Source organism: Gouania willdenowi, chromosome 21 (genome assembly GCF_900634775.1).
Source record: "Gouania willdenowi chromosome 21, fGouWil2.1, whole genome shotgun sequence".
In the NCBI taxonomy this organism is placed as follows: Eukaryota; Metazoa; Chordata; class Actinopteri; order Blenniiformes; family Gobiesocidae; genus Gouania; species Gouania willdenowi.
In genome coordinates, this window is record NC_041064.1 from 35,734,247 (window position 1) to 35,759,788 (window position 25,542).

At 42.5% G+C, this 25,542-nt stretch overlaps 1 protein-coding gene across 1 annotated transcript in view; it reads right to left on the bottom strand.

Moving 5' to 3' along the window:
* Window positions 1–1,432: 1,432 nt before the first annotated feature.
* Window positions 1,433–25,542, bottom strand: part of LOC114455403 (contactin-associated protein-like 5) — a 202,589-nt gene continuing 178,479 nt past the window's right edge. The window contains exons 19-24 of the mRNA XM_028436622.1: window positions 25,003–25,230; window positions 18,978–19,111; window positions 16,233–16,320; window positions 6,218–6,421; window positions 4,999–5,073; window positions 1,433–3,425 (exon numbers count right to left, since the gene is read on the bottom strand). Of these exons, the coding sequence (XP_028292423.1) occupies window positions 3,226–3,425; window positions 4,999–5,073; window positions 6,218–6,421; window positions 16,233–16,320; window positions 18,978–19,111; window positions 25,003–25,230 (929 nt within the window). The 3' untranslated portion in view covers window positions 1,433–3,225. The remainder of the gene's footprint in view (window positions 3,426–4,998; window positions 5,074–6,217; window positions 6,422–16,232; window positions 16,321–18,977; window positions 19,112–25,002; window positions 25,231–25,542) is intronic.

Sequence of the window (25,542 nt, forward strand, 5' to 3'; positions counted from 1 at the left end):
TATATATATATATATATATATATATATATATATATATATATATATATATATATATATATCATGTCGCTCGAGACTGCAGAACCCGACATACTAACCTGAGCACTGCCTGGATTGATTACAAGAAGGCCTACGACTCAATGCCACATACTTGGATCATTGAATACCTGGAGCTATACAGCATCAACAGGACTCTAAGAGCCTTCATTGCAAACTCGATGAGGCTGTGGAAAACCACCCTTGAAGCCAATGGCAAGCCACTTGCACAAGTCTCCATCAAATGTGGCATATTCCAAGGAGACGCCCTGTCCCCACTGCTGTTCTGCATAGGTCTGAACCCCCTCAGCCAAATAATCAACAAGACTGGCTATGGATACCGACTCAGGAACGGGGCCACCATCAGTCACCTCCTCTACATGGATGACATCAAGCTGTACGCTAAGAATGAGCGAGACATCGAATCACTGATCCATACCACCCGGATATACAGTGCAGACATTGGGATGTCATTCGGACTAGAGAAATGTGGTCGGATGGTGACTAAGAGAGGGAAGGTAGTCCACACAGAAGGGGTCTCACTCCCAGAAGGAACAACAGCAGACATTGAGGACAGTTACAAGTACCTCGGAATCCCACAAGCAAATGGCAACCTCGAAGAGGTGACAAGGAAAGCGGCTACGGCCAAATACTTCCAACGAGTAAGACAGGTCGTAAGAAGCCAGCTCAATGGCAAGAACAAGACCCGGGCAATAAACAGCTATGCCCTGCCAGTAATCAGATACCCTGCAGGAATAATAAGCTGGCCAAAGGATGAGATACAGACCACAGATGTTAAGACGCGAAAGCTCCTAACCATGCACGGAGGGTTCCACCCCAAATCCAGCACTCTGTACGCTAGCCGGAAGGAAGGAGGACGAGGACTCTTGAGTGTGAAAGCCACTATCCAGGATAAAACATCCAAGATTCATAAGTACATCAAGGACAAGGCTCCAACAGATGACGTGCTCAGTGAATGTCTCAGACAGTGGGGAACAGAAGATGAGGTGCTGGAGGTTCCATCATGGGAGGACAAGCCCCTACACGGGATGTACCACCGAAACATAACTGAAGTGGTGGATATCAAGAAATTATACCAATGGCTAGACAGAGCTGGACTAAAGGACAGCACAGAGACACTCATCATGGCTGCACAGGAGCAGGCCTTGAGCACCAGAGCAATAGAGGCTCAGATCTACCACACCAGACAGGACCCCAGGTGTAGACAGTGCAAAGAGGCCAATGAGACAATCCAGCACATAACTGCAGGGTGTAAGATGCTGGCAGGGAAAGCTCACATGGAGCACCATAACCAAGTGGCTGGTATAGTGTACAGGAACATCTGTGCAGAGTATGGGCTGGAAACCCCAAGGTCAAAATGGGAAACACCTCCAAAGGTGGTAGAGAATGACGGAGCCAAGATCCTGTGGGACTTCCAGATACAGACGGACAGAATGGTAATGGAGAACCAACCAGACATTGTGGTGGTGGACAAAGAGCAGAGGAAAGCCGTTGTGGTTGACATAGCAACACTGAGTGACTGCAACATCAGGAAAAAGGAACATGAGAAACTTGAAAAATACCAGGAGCTCAGAGAAGAGCTGGAGAAGGTCTGGAGGGTGCCCGTGGTCGTCGGGGCACTCAGGGCAGTGACCTCCAAACTGGAAGAGTGACAAAAGAGACCGCCTGCGGTGGGTGAGGAAGAGTTTATATATATATATATATATACATTTTTTTAACCTTTTTATATCCTTTCTGTCATAAAAACACTTTTTTTTTAATAAGAAAAACACAAATATCACCAAATAAGGTGCAAAGTGGAATATTTTGTATGAAGTTATTACAGCCTTGACTAGGTCAATAATTGATAGAAACATTGATTTTGAGATATTATTACTTTTAGAGTTATGAGCATTTATTGAAAAAAAACCCAACAAAAAACCTACACTCTTTTACCGTAGGTACCAAAACTGTACCCTTCATAAAAGGGTCTTCAAAATGCCATAAATAAATATTTTTTTTCTTCACTTTTTTCACATTAGATCTTTTCATCAACTTCAGACCTAACCATAAAGTTTTTCATTATATTTTATACAGTTTTGTGTTGTTGCCCTATTTGTCATTAAAACACAATTGTTTTCAATGTCAAAATTCAGTGCATTTTGTATTTTGAAGTTAAGTTTCTGGGTAAAGGTCTGTTATTTAATAATGTTATATGTCAGGATAACAGTATATCCCTAATATGTGGTAATAATGGGAGTCAATGGGACCAAATGGGTCCTGAACTCAGAGTGTTGGTACATTTTACATCTTTTGTTCTATACATCTTGCAATTAAAGTGATCATATTATTATGAACATGATATTAAAGGAAACCCCCTGGCCAAGGTTCGTGCAATTAAACTGAATGAGATATTGAGAGTTTAAAACACTGAATAAGTAGAAGGTTCACGTTTGGTCCCCAAAGGGGCCCCGAGGGTTAAAACTGATATAAAACATGGGTCAAAACCAAGCAGTTAGCATATGAGATGCTAACAGAAAAGCTAACACAAGAGGAAAAATATGTTTTATGGGGTTATTTAGGCTCAGTGTTTGTGATGAACTGTAACTGAACTTTAATAATTGAGAACGTAATTGTAATTGGCTTTCAGGGGATAGAAAATCATCGTAATTTAATTGTGAATTGGGAAAAATGTCCGTCAAATGCACTTGCAATTGAATTGTAATTGAATATGGATAATTGAAAGCATAATTGTAATTTAAAAATGTAATTGACCCCAACCGTGGTACACACTCATCTGTGGAGAGGAGCAGGTCCATGCTGTGAGTCCACAGTGGAGCTTCCATGTTCTCCATGTGAGAAGATCCAGATCCAGATCCAGCTCCAGGTCTAGATCCAGATCCAGATCCAGCTCCAGGTCTAGATCCAGCTCCTGGTCCTGGTCCTGGTACAGATCCAGATCCATGTCCATGTCCAGCCCTGATTCAGCAGCAGCTCATGGTGCTTCCTCTCGCTGCTCATATTCCTTTACAGACGTCAGTTATCCTTCCTATGAGGTCAGTAAAAGTATGTGTTCCTCTCAGCCAATCACGTATAAAGATGAGTCCAACGCAGTCCTGGTTTCTGCTGGTCCTCATTCCTAAAGTCACATGTTAGCCGTAGTCCTCCTCGTCCTCCTAGTCGTCCCTGTGCTCAGATGTAATACTCCTTCATGTTGTCCCTCAGCGAGTGGTGCAGGTGAAGCTCAGTCCTGCTGCTCTGTGGTGGTAGTTGTTGTTGTTGTGGAGGCTCCTTGGTGCCATCACTGCTCCTCTGGGTCCGGCGCCGGTACAGGAGGCGGGTTACCACGGCCAGGACGAAAACCGAGAGGAACACGGCCGCTGTTATTGCACCTGAGGAACAAACAGAGAACAAGAAGTAAGCATCACATGACCTGTTTGAAGAGAAGATGGATTCAACAGCACCGACAAAACAACTACGGACCATAAAGTTCTATAAATACATCATGGGAGAAAACATGAAAGAAAATTATAAAGTGTTTTAAATAGTTCAGTTTTAGATATTTCAGTTATTCTTATCAACTTTGTAAGTTGATAATGCAAACCAAAGTGGAGCTGTCTATGATAAGTGCTGTAAACATACGGCCGGAGAAGAAGTGATCAGCCCTCTCCGTGCAGCATCTGGCTCCACAGACGATGTTCAAGCGACTCATCACAGGCAATTTAAGCGACTATAGTCGCTGAAGTGGTGTTGTGTGTGAACACCTTTAGAACAGGCTCATATTCCCATATAAACACCTGCTTATTTCACCCATTGGTTTGAATAAACCGCTCTCTTCCGGGTGGTTGCCATGGTAGTCCGTGTTATCTCCATTGATGATGGCTTTTTATCGTGCCAGTGCACATAAGGAACCCAAGGTTTACATCCTCACGGTTGATTGACCCACTTCATACCAGCTGTAATGGAACCAGATACCCAGAGTTTCCCACTGCGGGGTTTGTTGACCCAGAGTTTATGGATAGACTATAATAATAATAATAATTAAAAACAATAGGTTCCTCTGTCCCATTCTGGGACATCGGACACTAATAATAATAATAATAATAATAATAATAATAATAATAATAATCCACCTGATTCACAACAGTAATCAGGTGGAGAGGGAGGAGGAGCTGTATAAAGTGCTGAGAGAACCAGGAGAGAGGCACAACATTGGACCAGCAGTAGACATGTGGGGAGAGTCCCTCAGCTTCACACTTCACATTTTGTAGGTTTTATTTTAGTTTGGACTGGAGATGTCTGGTCGTCCTTTGTGTTTATATAGATTTAGTGTTTTGTACCTTTTTGTAGTTTAGAGGGTGGATGCTGGGTGCGACGGTTCTGTATAGGGTCGGCCCAGTGTCCTCTACTTTGGTTCAGATTGGCCAGGATCTCCAGTCCCTTCTGTTTCTTTGAGTTATTTTTGATTCTGTTGTCACTTTTTTAAGAATTATTTTAATAATCTCTATTTGTGTTCGGCTTTGTTCATGTTGCGGCCCCTTTTGATATGAGCTCCTAGAGGGGGCTGTAACTAGTATTTTCAAATTTCTATTTATTTTGGTAAAAAAAAAAAGGTTTTTCCCCCACAACATAACATTTCTCACAAATATTGACATATAAATTCCTAAAAAATGATTTTTTTTTAACTGAACAACAATTCTTGAGGTCATATGACAAACATTATATTATTGTTTTATAATTAAGGAGGTTTAAAGTGAATTCACACAGTGAAGAACAATATTCATCTAATCACAATTGTTTTACCTTCATAGTAATCTGTATTTCTCTGGTGCAGCACCGAAGATAGAACTGGGTTGGGAATGTTTTTCATTCTGGATTAAACTGGCCTTACTTGTCCAGCACACAGGAGGCTGTGGTCACATGGCTGCTCGTATTAAAAAACAGGAAGTGTTTGTAAAGCCTCACCTGCAATAAGTGCCACACCATTGAGGGAATCCCCAGCAGGCAGATCCTTCTCTTTATTTGTTGCTGCAGATTGATCTGAAGAAGCACGAAGTCACACATCATCATCATCATCATCATCATCATCATCACAAATGGCTGCTCCGGTGTGTTGATGTGTGTTCTTTGCTGCAACTACCAAGTCAAATTCCTTGTATTGTTCTAAACTGTACCTGGCCCAAAAATGATTCTGATTCTGATGATCATCGTCACACAGGCGTTTTCTAACAGAAGTGACTTTCATTCATCTTCTGCTGCTGCTGAACTCCATCTCTTTATAAACTGGGTCTGACAGTTTTATGAAAGCTAAGCTCTTTAAGTCTTTGAGATCATATCATTATCACACGCGAGATGGAGGCCAGAGATGAGGCCACTTTGTAGTTAAAAAAGTGACAGAATATTAAATAACACCAGATTTGATTTAAAATAATAGCAGGAAGACCCTTCCTAATAAAAGTTCCATGGAAGATCAGAGAGGGAGATCAGAAGTTAAGGTAAAATTAGTTCAGTTTTGGGAAAAATACATCTTGTTTTTTATGTTTCTGGTTAGGTTTTACTTTATATCCTTCATAAACTCAACTCTAAGTGAAAAATATGCAAAAGTTCACAATGAAATTCTGGAGGATGTAGACTGTTCATATACTGTATTCCCATTGAGAATAATCAGACTCGCGTAATGTGTGTTCACTGCAAATAAAACTTAGCCGTTCTGAAAATGGATGGCAGTTAATGAGTTAAACTTCTTTGGATCCTGTTTCTTTTTCTACTTGAATGTGTCTGACAGGTTTTATTTTAAATGATTTCTTGATTCAACAATCATGGCAGTAATCAAGCCTGGGTTTGGTCAGTCAAATAGTGGTCTTGAGCCTAAGACCATTCTAGAGTGCTACAACACAACAGCAAATGATCAGTATGTATTTACACTCTATACTACAGTATCTCAGATATGTTGAATAAGTTCCTCTCAGAGTCACATACTGAAGGTCAACAGTCCATGTTGTAATATATCAACCGTTCCTCTGAGGCACCCCCCACCCCCTCCATCACCCATTCTCCACCTTTTACTTCCTCTTACACCAGATACTTTCAAAATTAGGAAATCATTGTGGTTAAACACTGCAATGGTTTAGTAGAAGCTCTATTTATAGAAATGTAATACATAGCAGTGACGCAGACACATTACCTCGTAGGTTGTGGGACGTGATGGACTCTGCCAGAGAGCCACAGTTGGACTGAACCAACTGGCCCCGGACAGAGACCAGAGAACTTCCTCGGTTTAGCAGCGCTGCTTTCAGAGGAGCCATGTGGTTGAACTGCACAGACGAGAGGCATCCGACGAAACCTTTGGAACCGGCTTGGATTACTGCCTCTTCCAAATAGTCACTTCCTGAGAACAGAAACAGTTTGTGTGAAATCTAAAGTGTCATTTTTATGTCTTTGTTGGCTGATTAAGACTCATCGACGTTGCTGTGACAGCCAAGAACTGATTTCATAAGGAAGATTATTTCATTACATTCATGACCCAAACTCCTCTGAGTCAGTGAATGTCTCTCCAGACTCACCTTCATTAAGTGTAAAAGAAAAAGAAATAAAAAGCAGTTTATTATTTTTTTTTTTTTTTTTTTTTTTTTTTACCTTGTCTGCACATGCTGTCGAAGGTTAACACTACAAGAAGTGCAATCTTTTGACAGCAATGCATATTTTATTATTGCAATTAAATAAATTTATTTATTTCATTGCATAATTGTGACCGTCACCAGCCCTCCCTAGGGAAGGGTAAGAAATACTTTATTAAAGGGAGGATGTAAAAAAGAGAGGGCAGTGTTACACCAAGGTGAGGGGTTGGAGGGGGGTGGGGAAGTTAACAGGGAAGAGGGATACAAGATAGGATATGGAATGGGTGGGGAATAGTTTTAAGTGATGCGATGTGAAATTGTGGTTGTGTATATTGTGTTTATTGTTGTGTTGTCAAGCCAGTTTGGTGACCAGTGTGTGGTTTAGGAATAATGGTGGTGGCTGTGAACAGAGGAAGAGGTGAGTGGAAATTCCATAAAACAGGTATTTGGGAACAACGTGTCTAAGGTTGAGCCCAGTATGAGTGTTATCCCACAGCCCAAGGCCAGTGCATCCATGACAAATGTATTTCCAAGTACCGCCACTGCAAAACCCAAGAGCCGCCCCCGGGCCCGAAGAAGCAGTCAGGCCAGCAGCAAGAGCAGGCAGCCTAAGGGCCCCCGGCGACCACCCCACGGCCAAGCAGTCCCCCGAACGCCCCCAAGATCCCAAGCCGAGAGGCAGCCATCGCCCCCCCATACACACCCGAGAAAGCCCCAAGGAGCCAAGGACCCAGCGCACCACGCCACCGATCCCACCCCCAACCCCCAGACCCCCCACCCCATCAACCCCCCCACCCCCCCCCCGCGCCCAACCCCCCGAGGGGAGGGCCCAGAGAACTCCCTGCCCGAGGCCCCAGCGGAGGAGCCGAAGCCCACGCCCAGCAGACGACCAGAACCGCGCCGAACAGGCAGCCAGTGGGCACCCGCCGGCGAGCCCAGAGCCAGCAGGGGCCCGACCCCCCGCCCGGGACCCGGCCACGGCCCAGCAGGACCGCACAGCCCCGGACAGCCCACGGCCAGCAGCCCAGGGCCCGCCGCCCCCCGGACAGCGCCAGCCACGGAGCAGCGCACCCCGCCGGCCCGCGAGCAACCGGCGATCCCCACCGCGGGGACGGAGGCACCCCAATGGCACACATCAAGTGCGGGACAGCAGCCCCCAGCCAAAGATGCCCCGGACCCACCCACCAGTCCGCAAACGGCAGGATAGACCCACCAGGCGGCCGACAGCAACCTCCACCACCGGAACAGCTAGCGCCGCCCCCCAGTAAACAGCATCACCCCGAGGCGCCAAGCAACCCCGCCCCAACCCCGGCGAGGACACCAGCACACCCCCAGCACACCCACCCCCCAAACCGGCGAGGCAGGCCGCCCCGGGCCCGCACACCGCGGGGCCCGCCCCCAAGGCCACCAGGAGACGAAACAAGCACCCAGCCACACCCAAGGGGAGGAAGCACCCCCGCGCCCCACCAGGCCGACACCGCCCGGAAAGACCCCGCAAGGAGAGACCCCAGCAAAGCCCCCCCGAGACCCACCGCCACGCCCGACCGCACCATCCTGATGTATTTTTACTCTAAGCAGTGGCCCAGCCACCAACAGAGGAGCCAGGCCCCCACCGGAGAGGCCCAAATATGTGAACCAACCCAGCACCCTGTTATGGTGCCTCTCCATTCCCCAATGGAGAGGCACTTCCCTATCCCCTGTGTGAATGTGTGTTCAGTGAATGTATGGGGTGTAATTAAAAGAAGGGGGAAGGAGGGGAGCGGTGCTCCCCATCCTGCCTCTGTGGATATATGTGTATGTGGTGTAATAGGCCGGAGGGTGTAGGTGAGTACACCCTCCGGGGGGTGGCATGTTGAAGTGCGATTAAAATTGGAGGGATTAGTATGGTAACTAGAGGTGGGAGTGCCGCCCCCACGCCACTACATAGTGACACAGGTGGCGGCCCCCTCCACCCCCAGTCCCACCATCCAGCCCCCCAAGGGTTGGGTATGGGTGTGTGGTGCATTATGTGAGTGAGCCAGACCAGCTGGGAGTGAGGTGAAGTGTACATGTAGGAGGCCTGTCTGGTGCGAGCCGGGCCCGTCCGCATGGCGGGCCACGCGAGAGGGTAGATGGTGCAGACGGGCAAGCGGCACTGCGGGCCCCGGAGCAGCAAAGCCGGAGACCCCCCCCACGGCACCCCCCCAGACCGCGACGGCCCCGCGGAGCACGGCGGCACCCCCCACCCCCGGGCGCAGCCAGGCACCAACCCCATCCCCCGGTGCTCCAGGGGGCGACCCCCGCCGCACGCCGGCCCAGAGCGACGCCCCCCCGCCGCCAAGGAGGGCGGCCGAGCAGGGGGGAGGCCCGTGCCCGCACCAGGGCCAGCACAGGCCCACCCGGCGCCACGATATAACACTCTCCACCGGGAGGCGGCCCCGGCCCCCCCGACGAAAGAGGACACCATCTACCGCCAAGCAGGGCCACCCCGCCAGCCACGGACCGGCAAGCCCGAGTACCGAAGCACCCCCAGCCCGGTACCGCCATCCCACACCAACGGCGCCAGTAGAGCCCCCCCCCCCCACGGAGGCGATCCCCGACGACCCACGCACCGGCACGAGACACCCCCCCGACGCCAGCACACCCCGGACGACAGCGGGCCCCAGGCCACCAGCCCCGCCCCGCCCAAGGCTGCGCAGCGCCGCCACGCGCCACGGCCGGTCCCCGGGCAGATGACAGGAGAGCACGCCCCCGGACACCCAGACCACGGATCCACCCCCGGGACGCCCCCGCCCCGGAATGGCGCCCACGGCGCCCGGTGCACCCAGCCAGCAGACCAGCCAATCCCGACGCGGATCCACCAGGCCAAGAGCCACGCGCCGCGCCCCCGCACACCCACCCAACACGACCCCCGGGGAGGCCCCATAGCACCCCCCACCCCACACCCCTAGCCGTAACGGCCACACCCCAACCATTGCGGCCAAACAAAAGCCCCGGAGGGGGCCCCGCCTGGCTCGTCGCGCAAGCGACATCCCTGGCAAGGGCGCGCCCTAGGGAGCCAAGCCGAGGACCCGCAAGGGCCGACGGAGCAACCCACAGCCACACCCCGCCACCCAGCGACCCAGGAGGCAATCGCCGACCCCGGGCAGCAGCCACCCCCAAAGCTACCCCCACCCCGGATCCCCCCGGACCGGAGCCAAGGACCCCACCACCCCAGGCCCCCCAACGAGACCACCCCCCAGCCAACCCACCCGGCACGGCACCGCCCGCCCCCCAGGCGGGAGCCACAGCCCCCCCACCAGTGCCCCAGACCAATGGGAGCCCCCCACACCCAACCCAACAGGATGGCGGGCGCAAGAGCAAAGGAGGAGGAGGGGGGGAGGACGAGACGGGGGGACAGGGAGCAGGAGGAAGGAGCGGCAGGGGAGCACGCAGGGCCCCAGCCCCAGAGACCAACCAGATGCGTATGCAAGGGGCAACAGCGCCAAATCAAACAGCCCCGGGACCTCGTGAACACCCAGAAGGAATGCACACCCGGGGCAACAAGACACCCCGGCAACCCACCCCAGCCATCCCGGCCAAGACCACCCCAGAGGCCCAAGGCGGCCCAGGCCTACAGTTGGGCTAGTGCGTTAGTAAAGAGTGGTGCTGGCAGTCGCTTGCAGGCTAGATCATCAGGCTTTTAAAAATTTAGATTTAATGCAATTAAAAAAGGAGTCCAACGCTCCTCAAAGCACATTGTTTTTTTTTGTTTTCTGAGAGCAGACATCTTTTCCATGGAAATAAATTCTGTGAGGAGATTTTGCCATTGGTTTATGTTTAAGGATTTTTTGTCTTTCCAATTTAGTAATATTGTTTTTTTTGCTATGGCTAGTGCCGCAAGGATTGATTGTGATTGGTTTGCTGGAAGTTGAAGCATTGTCAGGTCTCCAATCAAACAAAGATTTGGAGATAAAGGAATCCTGCAGTCCAAAATGGAGGACAGTTTTTCAGTGATTAGAATCCAAAAGTGTTGAACTGGGGGGCAAAGCCATAAGGCATGTAGATAGGAATCCGCTGTATTCTGGGTGCACTGAGAGCAGATGTCTGTTGCTGAGAAGCCCATTTTATGCATTTTCTGTTGGGTAATGTGGGATCTGTGGAGGACCTTGTATTGAATTAGCTGAAGGTTTGTGTTTTTTGTCATCTTAAAAGTATTACAACAAATTTCTGTCCAGAAATCAGTGCTCGGGGTGATTGAGAGTTCAGCCTCCCACTTCGCGATTGGTAAGTAATTACAGTTAGTGTTCGAGAGCGCTCTGTATATTTTTGAGAGTTTTTTTGATTTTGTTGAAATTTTTTTCATATATATAGCCAGTTCTGGAGGAAAGCAGTTTATTAAAAGCTGTTAGAGACAATACTTGCTTTTGATCAGATAAAGACAGAGTGTGAGCCTCATTGATCAATACATCAAAGATCATTTACTAGATTTCTTGTGTTTCTTCTCCAAACGAGGAGGACAGTGATTGGCTCAACTCCATTTTTGTTATAATTTGCTCCCAGTATTCCCGGTGACATCACCTCAATCCACCAGACATTTAATTTCAGACAGATTCAGATCTTTCTGTGTAACCATCCTCCATCGTTTTACCGTAACTTTCAGTGAAAATACCACAAATGTGTTGGAAAGTCATTTTGGTTTGAGTTTTTGTGGAAAACACATGAAATGACAGTAAGAATGAATTAAAAACACTTAAATGCATCCGTCAAAAATACATAATTAAATGCATTATTTTTCTTGTGCGTTGTTTTCCCTTGTAATTAATCAATTGTAATTAATGCAATAAAGTCCAAGCACTATCAATGACAATTAATATTACATAAATAAAAATATATACACAAATAAATATAATAATAGGTAAAATATTTGCATTTCCTTAAGAAAAGGCAAGTGAGGATGCAGGTGCTGGCCCACATCGCACTGCATTAGCTTAGCATTAGCATTAGCTAACCATTCATTTTAGCATAGCATTAGCATAACGATAGCCTTTTTAGTGTTAGCATTAGCCTAGCAATAGCGTTAACCTAGCATTAGCTCTTAGTGCCCAATCCTTTTGTGGGCCCAATAGTTTTGGATCCGTTTAACGCATGCGTGAAACACTATTTTACGGCAGCTAGTGTACTATTTAAAAGGTTGAAACCATGCTATTTATAAAGTTTTGAGTGAATTCCAATTTATTTTGGCTTCTATTTTATTTTCTGTTTGGTTTTTGATTGTCAATGTTGTGTATTTTTTTATTTTCAATTAACAATTAAAAACACCACAAAACAGTCACACATTTAAATGTGTACTATTAAAATATTTATCAAATGTCGTATAGTCGGTTTACATATAAATATCACGTTCCAGGAGCTCTGTCCTAAAGACTGCGAGTGAAGGAAGTGACGTAGTCTACGCACATGCATTGAAAGGATCCGAAACTATCAGGCCCGTGAAAGGATTGGGCACTGACAATGGCATTAGCCTAGCATTAGCATTAGTCTAGCATTAACACTCGCCTAGCAATAGCATTAACCTAGCATTAGCTGAACATTAGCAATATGGCTGAAAATGTTTGAAAAGGGTTGAAAACTACGAAATGGGTTGAAAAAGAAAAAAAAAGTTGAAATGGGTTGAAAAAGTTGAAAAAAGTTGAAAAGCAATAGAAATAAAAATGAATACGGAAAAAAAAAACATTTAATAAGTCAAAAAGTTTAAAAGTTACAAATTATAAAAGTACAAGCATAAATCTTATTTGTCAAAAGTGGACAAACAGTGTAGGAGTTAAAAAGTGATAACAATAGTGAGGATGCCTCCTGTATCCTCACTCATTATAAAGGAGTAAAAAGAACAACACTCTGGATATTTTCTATAAACTGCGTGAACACAAACAGTCTCCACAGGTCGACTCTACACATCTGAGTTTGTGTTTGTTTGACCTTTTAATCTCACAGAGGGAACACACGCAGCGCTAGCACTAGAAACGTGAGCTCACGCTGACAGGGATCTAAAGATGTTTATCACCTGCTGTTCTTCATCCAGCTGCTCACTTCATCTGGAATATTTTTCACTAATACGTCAACCCAAACTGAAAATGAAAGATTCTTAGCCAGACAACTGTGTGAACGGCTCAGATAAAAAACCCATATCTAGTATTTTACACTACGCTATCATCTCAAAATAGTTGGACATTCTTGATGAAGATAATCACAAAGCCTACAAAGATGTACATCAGAAAAACTTCAGAATTAACAAAGCAAAAATGCTAATAATACGTGTAGAGACAGTACTTGACAGAATGATTTTACAACCATTTAAAAGTCCAGGAGATTGAAATAAACAGCATCATATAATTGTAAATAAAAGCGTTTGACACCATCAATTACAATATTTTCACTTAAAAGTTGCAGACTTATGGGTTAAGGGGTGTTGTTTTGAACTGGTTAAGTACTTATTTAGATAAAAGACAACAATATGCTATTTTTTTAAGTGCTTGAACATTGAATGTGGAGTTCCCCAAGGTTCAGTATCGGGACCTAAACATTTTAGTCAGTGTTATTTGTTTCATTATTTGGGCCATAGTATATAGTCATCTTAAAGATGTAAATCCTTGTTTTATTCAGAAATAAAATAAGTAAAAGTGAACAAAAAGATGATGGTGAGATTTTAAAAATCACAAAAATTGGGTAAAAGGTGCAATTTAGAGTGGACAAAAACGGACAGAAAAAGTGGTCAAAATGGGTTAAAAAATTGTCAATATTGGATTAAAAGTGGCAGAAATGAGGGGAGGGGAGGGAGGGGGTTGGCTGGGGTAGTGTAATTTAAAAAGTAGGAACAATTCTTTTAAACTGGCAAATAATGGACATGACAAGTCGTGAATGTGGCTAAATTAGTAAACATAAGTATGAAAAATGGTGAAAAGAGGTTAAAAGTAGGGGTGTAAATCACCTGTTTCATTCCGATACAGTATCAATTATCAGAACAACGATTCAATATTTGCTGATGCCACAGCCACGACACAATTTCGATTTGATTCGATTTAGAATGTGATAGTTTTTTTTTTTCAACATTAAAGAATGAAAACACAATATTGATACATTTTGAGAATTGTATTGCCTGTGTTTGAAGAATTTACATGAAAAACATTCTTTGAAATTTTTTTTTGATCAACAACTAAATTTTGGTGTTTTAACAAAAAAATAAAAGCGGAAGGCAAAATGGCGATGGATATCGATGTTCATAGTTTAGATGATTTGACTAAATCATTGATCAAACAATCGATTAATTGATCAGAAACTTTCCACAGTCCCGTACCCCTTTAGACCTTTGACCCAAAGCCATGTACCCCCTACCGCTGCAAACTTAAAAAAACATAATCATGTAGTGCAGCATTTTTCAACCTTGGGGTCATGACCCCATGTGGGGTAGCCTAGAATTCAAATGAGGTCCCCTCAAATGTCTAGCAGTTTATAATGTTAAAAAATGTAATTATTGTATTAATTAATTAATGTGTTAATTATTATCATTTTTCAAACTATAACACTGCACACAAAGTCTTAAATAACTGTATGCTATACTTTTACTTAAACTACAAAAAATTGTGATATTAAAAAAGGGGTAACCACTGATGTAATGTCACGTACAATGTAGCCCTACATCTGTCTCAGAATTGTACCTATCCTGTAACAATAACAATAACAATAATAATCTGTAAAAAATGTAAATCGACAAATCAATGTAGCTCTCGTCATATTTGCGCTTTTTTTGATGAGATTGTCTCTGTCACCACGAGAGGGCAGTCTTACGTTGGCTAATGTGTGGCAATGCATGGAGGCTCCTGACTGCGGGTCCATTCATATTCTAGTTTCCAATTTTTATTTTTTTTTCATATAACCCCATGACAATTTGTGTACCCTTTGGGGTATACCAGTAGCCCACTTTAGGAAGCTAGGATCTAGCTCAATTAATCTTTACACCCCTAGTTAAAAGTGACAATAATGGGTCAACATATGTGACATTAGGTGGAAAAGTGATGGAAAAGGTTTATAAGTGCTGAAAATTTCATGAAAGTGGAAAAAAAAGTGCAGAAAAAGCATTGAATTTTGATAGAGAAGTGTCAGAAATGGGAGTATTTTTAACAAAATAGCATTAAAAGGAGCAAAAATATAGCAAGAAAAAGTGATAAAAATCTCTCTAATAAATCATGGAAGTTCTGCGTGCGTGTGTGTTTGTGGAGCAAATTTCTCCCTGACACGCTTTTTTAAAAGCTTGCACACACGCCGAGTGTATGCATCCATTATTTTAGACTTATTTGGTTATTACGTTTCAAAAACTTTATTTTCATTTTATTTTGAAATCACTGCGGAATCAACGCGGATTACACAGGTGTCACGGTCTGAGGTTGCATCGTTCTGAGATAGTAAACGCCCATGCGCACTACGGGAAAATGAATTTTTGCTAAAAACAAAATCTATTCAGTTTTGTTTACAAGTGTTCTATTTGTTGATTGGATCAGGTTGGGGCTAGGTTACAATCTCAGCAAGGTTACAAACTCAGATCGTGACACCGGACGGAGGGTTAGACCGGAGATGGGGGAGGGTCGTCTGAGCAGCCGCACTCACACTGATATACTAGCAAAGCACACACACACACACACGCACACATGGGTGCATGTGCTTTTTCTATGTGGTACCACAACCACAAAGAGGAAAGGTTTTAACAGCACCTTCACACATACAATAAACAGCATTAACCATAATGTCACACACACACACACACACACACACACACACACACACACACACACACACACACACACACACACACACACACACACACACACACACACACACACACACACACACACACACAATTTATAGATGAAGTGATTCTCAGTCTGCTCGCTAATTTACATTTGTGTATTAATTACTAATCCTTGGATAATAAGCACCCCTGCACTAAGAAATGTTAAATGCTAAATAAATAGTTTTCTTTGTATGAATTTATGTCTTTCATCAGATTCTTCCTAAATTACAGCATTGGTGCAAACTTTATAAATTTATGTCCCATAAAATTAAAGCAGGGAAAACTCACACACTTTTTTTTATTTTGCACCCACAAATAAACCCCTTTATAACACTACAGAGTATGTACACCTGTTTGTACATCCAACATTCAAACACATACTCATTTAGCCATAATTGACAACTCTACTTAAGCTCCTCCTACTATATGAATACTTTTGACGGGCACTGTATTAGTAGGTTAAAATATAGCAAAATTGGTGTAGTTGCAAAAAAAACAGTAAAAATAAGCACAAATGGGCTGAAATTGTTCATAAAATATTCTTAGTTTCGACCCCCTCCTGCAGTGTCTCGTGACCCCAAATGGGGCTGAGAACCCCTGTGTTAATAAATGCATCAGGTTAAAGGATCCGACCACATACGTTGCACGCTGACGTGTCTAACACAGGTCGATCATACACTGATGCACAGATTAGTTTCTGAAGTGCCTTTGAGCAGCAGTGAAGGAACAGATACATGGTGTTTCTCTCCAGGGAAGCTTATCGTAATGAGGAGACTTACTGATGACTTTGCCCAATGTCAAGGACCTGATTAGGATCAGCTCTGCATCGGATGACAGCGTGTACTTTCTGCGGATGTCCTGGTCGATCTGGTGGAGTGGAAAGTAATCAAAAAGAAAACCGGTTACAAGAAATCTAAGCCAGGACGGCAGCAGCAACGACAGAGGCTGAAACAGGAGAGATGGTGTTCTGGAGCGCTTTACACAAACCAATATTAGCCCACAATTAGCTTTAAGTGCTTTCCAGCATCCATTACCACATGGACGTGCTGACTCACACGCTGAGCTCAATAAAGACCAATGAAGGAAGGCTTCCTATAGTTACATATACTTTACAACATTCATTCTGAATCACACACACTGGAGAAGAGGTGACTTTCATCAATCGTTCATGTAGCCTGGAGGCAGTTTGTTAGCCTACAGCTAATGTGCTAATAGCTCCCTGCAGCAGTGATGAATGACTGTTTTTATAAGGTTTGCCCTAAAAGCTGCTAAATGTTCTCATTAGATGAGCTAAGCTGAAAAACATAATAATCCTTTATTGCGTTTCAAAGATGAGTCTTATTTACAGTTAATGGTAAACAAAGCATGATGGTAGATGACATGGTTGGGACCCCGCCTTCTTTACACCAGGATTGTCACATATTTTAGTTCAAGGGCCAAATACAAACCAGTTTGATCTCACGTGGGCCACAAATTTCAGGCGGGAAAATGAGCAACTTCAACAATAGTCTGCCCTATAAATGTATGTAAAGTAATGTATAGTTATAGACTATATCCAATATTTCTATTTCTTTAAGTTTGTGACCAAGTTTTATTGAATTATTTCATTAAAAATGCAGAATTTTGGAAAAGATAAAGATTTCTTTTTCAAAAAGGTGATAAAAATGTGGGAATACTGTGAGCCCTGTAAATATTGTGGACTTTCATAAAATGTATGCATTTGGCGGAGCTGAGATATCCACAACTGATTTACTTGGTGTTCTTACACAATTATTTATGTTTTCTGTAATTTGGACTTAATTCTGTCGGTCGAATGTGTGTGTGTGGCTTTGTTTGTAAGAACGACTGGTGAGGCACGGACTCATCTGGGGTCAGATGCTCACATTTAAGGACCCAATAGAAGCTTAAATGGATTCATTTTTTTTAGATATAATTTCATATTTGTAAATTTGTAAATAAGGAGCATTTATTTCACTGTACTTTTATTGTATTCATTTTTATTCATTGCAGACACAAACTGTCAACAAAATGACAGATAACACAAACAAAAATACAGAGTCACCCCAAAATCACACAAATCGACAACATAAATGCAGAAAATCACAGGCAAATACACAAAATTACAACAAAAACACAAAAAATAACAAAAAAAAAACATACGTAATGACTCCAAAAACACACAATGCGTAAAAAAAAGACAAAAACCTTTTTCCCTTTGTATTAATACTGTAATCCCCGCTGTGATAGTGTTGCCCATCCCTGCTTTAATCCATTCCATATGTTTTAACAACACAATAGCAAGAAAATCAAGATTTTTCAATAAAACTGAGCACAAAGACTAAATATGTTCCAAACGTTCAGACTGTGGAACATCAGCATGTCAGTAAACCAGTAATCTAATAATGCAGCAGATTCATTGCATATTTCATTTCATTCACATTTAGCACAGATACTCTCAAAGGGCAACTACTTTGGAAAAAGGCGTTGGCCACTAAAATATGTAATACAGCGGCCATTTTTCAAGATGGCCACCATTGCTATTCAATGGTTATTATATAACCAAAAAATGCTCAGATTGGGCAAAACGAGGTGTCAACGGAAAATTCTGGTCCTCCTGAGTCCGAATATGTGCATCCCCGGGTAGAGTTAGAACTGCGCCCGCTAGAAGCGAAACACTCAATCGTGGTGCAAAAAAATTGCTTATTTTGTAAAAAATGTGGCACTAGCTGACGCGTTTAATTTCCCAGAGTCCGAATATGTGGTTTGTTTTTGGCTAGAGGCTGAATTGCGCCTGTAGGAGACCGCGGAAGTTTGGTGTTTTCCTGCACCAGGGGTAACCTTGGTCACTGGGAGAAAGCAGTATCAAAGTCGCTCCCTTTGCTCATACTCCTCTGAGGTTACCCCGGGTGCAGAAAACACAGCATTTTTGGATTTTTCCTAAGTTCTTTGAGGCGATTGAGTGTTTTGCCTCTAGCGGGCTCAGTCCTGACTCTACTTGGTGGGGATGCACATATTCAGACTCGGACGGAGCAGACCTTTCCGCTGACAACTCGTTTGGCCAAATCCGAGCATATTTTGGTTATATAATAACCATTGAATCGCAATGGCGGCCATTTTTCAAGATGGCCGCCATTGCTCTTCAAAAATTCAATATTGAATTTTTGAGTGGCCAACGCCTTTTTCCCAAAAAAGTGGCCCTTAGAGAATATCTGTGCCAAATCTCATGCTTTTATACCAAAGTGAAGGATTTTTTTTACTAATCTGCTGCACTTTGATTGGCTGCTCCATTAGTGGGTGTGACTGAGTGACATCACAGATGAAGCACCGCTGTTCTCTGCCTCCTCTACCTCTGTTTACATGGATTAAAACAGAGAATGCTCAAATGTACGCTACTAAAGGTTTTAACACCATACGTCAATAGACCTTGTTATTATACATATACTGTATATTCCACATGAATTTCCTTCTGCTCCTCCCATTTCAGTAAAACTGCATTACATTTGCTAATAAGTGGCTCAGCTCACCTGTACATAAAGATCTTTGGCCTCGCGGCGGATTCTGACGCGATGAAGTCGACCATCAGCCATGTTGCTGAAGACGGGGCTGAACACGTCTGGTTTCCTGTTTGTTTGCAGCTGATACCAAATCTGCAAACTTCCTGCACAAAAACAAACATTTGAAGAAATGAAGGCCCACCTGACAACACTAACAGTAGACACTACAGTAGGGTGGGACGATACAGTAACGATACAATAATGATGGGCTCCCACACATACTAACTCTCACAAGGAAAGTGAGAAAATAAAATCAAATAAAAATTGTATTGACGTGTTCCGTCAGTCTGATCGTGACCTGGATTATTTGCCAGTGAAGCTTTATTCGTTATCACTGGAGCCACCTGTCAGCACGTTCTGCTGCTGCCTCGTCACAGACACTGTGAGCTCCAATAAAGTGGAGCACAGCATCGGTAATCGATGCTCTACGGTTCCAGCAGAAAAAAGAGAGATGCAGCAGCTCTGTCACTGGGAGATGTGAGAATAAAGCACGGCAACAATCAATGCAATTTATGATCCTTCTGTAACTGCCCCACTTTGTCTCAACATAGAAACGCCTCGACTAGAACATCTTCACACTGACTGGGAAATGTTCATACCCCACCTGATGAAAACACTTATTTTCTGACAAGCTTTCAATAAAGTGAGTCATTTTAAAAATAAAAAGCTTTTAAACACTCTGACAATATGCTCTGTCTTTCCATGATCTAGAATAAATATGAAATGTAATTTTGGTAATAAGTTTAGGCTGTTTTTATTCATTATAAAACCACAGTAAAAATGTCACAGTATGTCTGACTCATACTTTTACAATCCGTCTTCTCAAAATGGAAGATTACATTTCCAAGATGAGAAAACTCAAAAAAAGAGAGACTTTTAAAACTGTCTATATAAAAAAAAGTTATAGATATTTTTTCCAGAAGGATTAACACATGAATTTCATGTACAAGTAAAGGTTAAACCATAAATGTTTATTATTTCTAGTTCAAAATAGGCTCAATAGAAATGAAATATGTGTCACAAGTTTGTGTAAAGCAGTGCTTCTCAAAGTGTGGGGCGCAGCCCCCTGGTGGGGAATGGACACATGACAGGTGGAGCACAAGAAACAGAGGGACATTTTCATTTCATGCCAATCTTTTTAAAATCTTTCTTCATTGAAAATAAACATTATTAACATTAATAATGTAATGTAATAATGTAATAATGAGAAACCTAAATATAAAGCAGGCATTAAAAGAGCATTAGAAATTAAAATTGAAAATAAATATACAATTTAAATTAAAATGACAATAGACTTCATTAGCTATGGACAGGGAATAAAATACAACATGAAACTAAAATGCAAAAATAATGATTTATGTGGAAAAATAAACAAACTTTCAATAGCTGACTTGAAGAAAATGAATTTCCTTTTTGTTTTCTGAAGCTTTTTGTTACTAAAATACAAACAATATTTCTTTATTTCCTGTATGTTTGACTGCTGCACTTTTACATTAGTTTTTTTATGGAGGAGATTAGTTTAATTTACTTTTTGATTTATTAGGAAATATGATGTTACTTGTTCCTGTTAGTTCAATACATTTCAGAATGTGTTTTTTGCCAGGGTTTTTTTTTTTTTTTTTTGGGGGGGGGTTGTAATGGGTGCAGGTGTGTCTTAAAAGTTCAACAATGAACAAATAATGATTTTTAAGAACCACTGGTGTAAAAAAATGCTGATATGTGATATAAAATATAATAAATTGTCTGTTATTAATTCAATGATGAATAAGACACTATTTTGGCTTCATTTTTATTTGTAAATCTGACTCTAAAAGCGTAAAATGCAGAATTTGCCTCGTGTCGTGTTCATAGTTTACGTTTCCTGGCTGATCATAAACTTTTTGTACTTTTCTACACGCCCACTATCTTCCAGTTTTATTAGCAGAATAAAATGTTGCACCCTGTAGTGTAACGTCCATGTTTGTTTGTACTAAAGGAGAGTGATGGATGAATTATTACAGCACTCCAACAGTAATCACTCATGCTACTTTATGTTGCTTTTATTTCTCTCACCATCTGCTCTGTGGATTCAGGGTTTTTCTGTTATTTCTGCTCATGTTTTTATAACCAATCTGTCTCTGTTGGGCTCATCATTCAGACGTGTCAGTGTGTCTGTGCTGTGAGGGTTCAGGCTCCCTCCTGTTTCCACTCAGGTGTGCTAATTGGCCTCCCTCACTGTTTGTGTGAGTGTGTAGAGGACCAGTGGATCAATAGCTGTGTTTCCTCTTTACCCTTGGAACTGCGCTAAATCTAAATATTTCAATAAAAACTGGTGATGGAAACACCATAATAATAAAAATAATAATAAAAACACTCAAATTTCACTTTTTACGCTTTCATGAGGAGATTTTTCAGGTGTTTCAATATTGAAATGTATTTTACGCAAATACACGTCACATGACATGACATACGTGGTCACATGACCACTTCTCTCTGAGAAAATGTGGCGTGGTACGTGTATATTTTTTAAAAAAGGCTCAAGACCCACCTTTTCAAACGAGCTTTTAATTAATTATTTATTCATTTTAGGATTGTTATCTTTAGTGTTTTTATTGTTGTTTTTATAGTTTTAGGATTATTATCCCAGTGTTTCCTCTGCACTGGGGGCTATGGTGGTCCGTGGCTGCAGTGGTGATGTCTGTATCGTGGCCCTCAGTGATGGTGAATAGCTTCTATTATTGTGCTGGACTGGGGGCGCTCTGTCTCAGCGCCCTGTACCCACGGTCTGTGTCCTGCTCCTGGGGCAAACGGCTCCTTTTGATGTAATAAAGCCTCTGTACCAGCCATGTGTCATTGTCCTTATTTTAACCTGTGTGTCTGTGTGTGGTGGGTGGGGTTTGTACGGATGTAAAACCACTTTGAGCTGCTTTTGTTTGTATGAAAATCACTGTTTTTTTTTTTTATAAATAAAAATTGATTGATTGAAGAGGAGACCCTGACATTTCTTATCATTAGACTTAATAATAATTAGTGCCACATTACACGTGAAACAACAAAGGAGTGCAGAGTGTTCTAAGGAGGCTTGGAACATCTCACGGGATGAGTTACCAGACTCCACAACAACCTTCAATGGAAACACCTTCAAAGAACAATTATCCATTGAGGAAATTTAGAAATGTCGCTTTTATTTTGCAAAAATCTGTAATTGAAACCCAGCTAATGTTTCCCCTTTCCTGTCTGTTGATCATGTTGCTTTCTGTTTTATTTTAGAACTTGTAGGTTTCAAGTTTTATGATTAAAGGGAATATTTTCTTAAATCTTACCTTCAAATTCTGCATTTCTGTGACAAGTTTAACACATTTTATTTATTTCTGTTCATTGTTGGACTTTTTGAACTCTATTGATAATGTCACGAAATCACAGATAGAAATATTAAGTTTTTTCAAATAACAAATAACATGAGCTAAAATGACTTAAATCCCTTAATTAATTACCTATAAATTACAATAAAAACTTCTACTTGATCTATTCCTGTTCTGCTTTACTCATTACACTCTGGCAACTAGTAAAACATAATTAAAAAGGAGGAATAACATGAAAAAAAACAAGAACACAACAGGTCACCTGATTGGTTGCTCCTACGGACAATTTGAGTAACTAAGTAACCAAACACAGATGCATTTAAAATGTGAGAACATGCAAACTCAACCTAGAACTGAATTTAAAAGTGCACACATTGAGAATAGTACATTGTCTAGATAAGCCTCGCTGGATTAAATGTCATCAACTGATTTATTTACTATAATAGTTCTTTCTCTTGGAATAAATGTGATCATATTTATGTATTCATCTTTATTTTAGACCAACATTTACAGTTACATTTAAATCATATTATTATTATATTATACATTTTCAATGCCATGAACTGAAATAAGGAGAAAACAGAATAATGTACTTTTTTGAGTGATGTATAATAATAATAATGGCTTGGATTTATAAAGAATACATACAGAAACCATTATTCATTCACACCAGTCACTCACACAATCATACTGGTGGTGGTAAGCTACAATGTAGCCACAGCTGCCCTGGGGCAGACCGACAGAAGCGTGGCTGCCTACGGCCCCTCTGACCACAACCAACATTCATGCACAATTCATACCCATTCATACAAGGCCATGTGGGTAATGTGCCTTGCCCAAGGACACAATGACAATGACTTGGATGGAGTGGGATTAGAACCCCCAACCCTTCTGTTACTAGATGACCCACTCTACCACTGAGCCACAGTGGCCCACAATATAAGTGGGAACAGATATTTATGTCTATAGATCAATGACTGGCATGTCACGATACGATACAAAACAATACGATCAACATTGAGATGTATCACAATATCAATAAATACAGACTGTGCAGGCTGGAGCAGTTTTAAAACACCAAACTGGCTGATCCGTGTGCAGTCACATTGAAACAGGAAGGGGCCGTCCTCCATCCCACAAATGTGTGCGTTTGAAATGGTCCAAATGCCCTGTTATCCCACAAATAGAGATGAATGATTCATCTACAGCACTCAGCGTTGCACCTGCTGATGTATGGCGTGGATGCTCATTGTGAGGTTTACACTCCAGCATAAAGTGACTGTTAATGTGATGCATTATGTTCAGTATCTCACAGCTTAGCCCACTTTAATATTCACACACTGTATCCCCTTCACAGCTGATCTGTGCAGCTGTTCCAGTAGGAACCAGTGATCACTGCTGCTGGTCTGACTGGTATCATTACCCCTCTACCACCTCCTCCTCCTCCTACTTTCACCTCCGACTGTCTGTCACTCATCTGAAACCTCGGCTGCTGTGGAGCCGTCAGGTCCCAATCCAGCTGTGCGTTTCCATTGCTCTCCATCACCTGCAGTCATTCATTTATCTACTGACTTCACTCTTCACTCTTTACTCTTTACTCCTCCTCCTCCTCCTCCTCCTCCTCCTCACACTCTCGCTCTGCTCTTATGGTTTAATCCATGGATGGACATTTAGTTTTTAATTTAGTCTCTTTCTAAATAACAGGGTTCATTTCAATAACTGTATAAAGTAAATGTTTAATTTTACATAAAAGTAGCATCATTATACTCAACACAAGTTTACATGTCCACCTAGTGATGAATAAAGTGTGAATTTAATGTAACTAGTGCAGTGCCCGTAGGTAGTATGTCTCTCTATAGAAAAGTGTGAACTTAAGTAGCTTTTTCATGGATGGTTTACGTGGGAGATTTAATTCCTCTTTAATTCAGAATAAAAGTTAAATCCTCTTTAAACTGACCTTGTAAACACTCACTTCCTAATGCAAATTTTATTTCCGAATTAAACACACACAAGCGTTTTTTTATTATTATTATTAGTCACCTTAGTTACAGACGCTGCACACCTGCTGGTCAATATTTACGGTTTTTTTTTTAGGATATTAGACCCACTTTAGTCATTTTTAAAAGCCCTTTATCCTGTGTTACAATGACTACCTGTCAACATCGAGCTGCTCTCCAAAGCTGTAGAGCTCACTGTAGAGCTAGGACTGAGGACATCATCACTGAGTCCGTCTACTCAGGAGGTGGGGCGTGTTAACACTGACATGTATGGGTTAACATATGTGACATTAGGTGGAAATGTGTTGAAAGTGGAAAAAATGTGCAGAAAAATCATTGAAATGAGATGAAGAAGTGGCAGAAATGGGAGTAATGTAGCAAAAATATGGCAAAAAGTGATGAAAATAGGTTAAAATATGGTAAGTTTGGTGTAGTTTCTTGAAGGCATTTGGCTAGCCCCTCCCAGTGTCTCGCGACCCCAACTGGGGTTCTAACTCCATGGATGAGAACCAGAGAGAAATAATGGCTGTTTATTACTATTAGTTAGGGATCGTGTCTAAATTCAAGCCCCACTGATTTTCATTCACTAAAATAACTAAATTGTACGTTTGAATTGTGCTGGTCTTTCTTTGATCTTTTGGGGCGTGGCACACGTACCGTTGTGAGCCAGGATGACAGCGATGTACTGCTGGCTGAAGGTGCTGACACTCAGCAGCATGGCTGGGCTGTGGGAGGTGATGAAGCTGAAGGCCACGTCCTCCCTGGCCCTGGTGCTGCTCCCTCTGGACACGCTGGAGGCCTGGGAGCTCCTGTTCTGCATCACCGAGAACGGCTCCTGGAAGGTGAAGGTCACCGAGGACTCTCTGTCAAAGGACACCGACACCTCTGTTTGAACACACACGCACACACATACACACACACATACACGCACACGCACACACACACACACATGCACACGGCTCGTTATATCAGCGCTGTACGAGTGCAGATAAAAATCTAAATTACACAGGTTGCACCAACAGAAACAGTTCACCTAGTTTACATTCTTCATTAAATTCACCATTAAAAGCAAATCCAGTCTGGAAAAACTAGTGATCCTCCACTGTTTTTACAAATGTGGCCTAAAACCTTTAAAACGTACATCTATGTCTAACAAAAGAGCCTGTGTTCCTCCATCTTTAAATCCTGTGATTGATG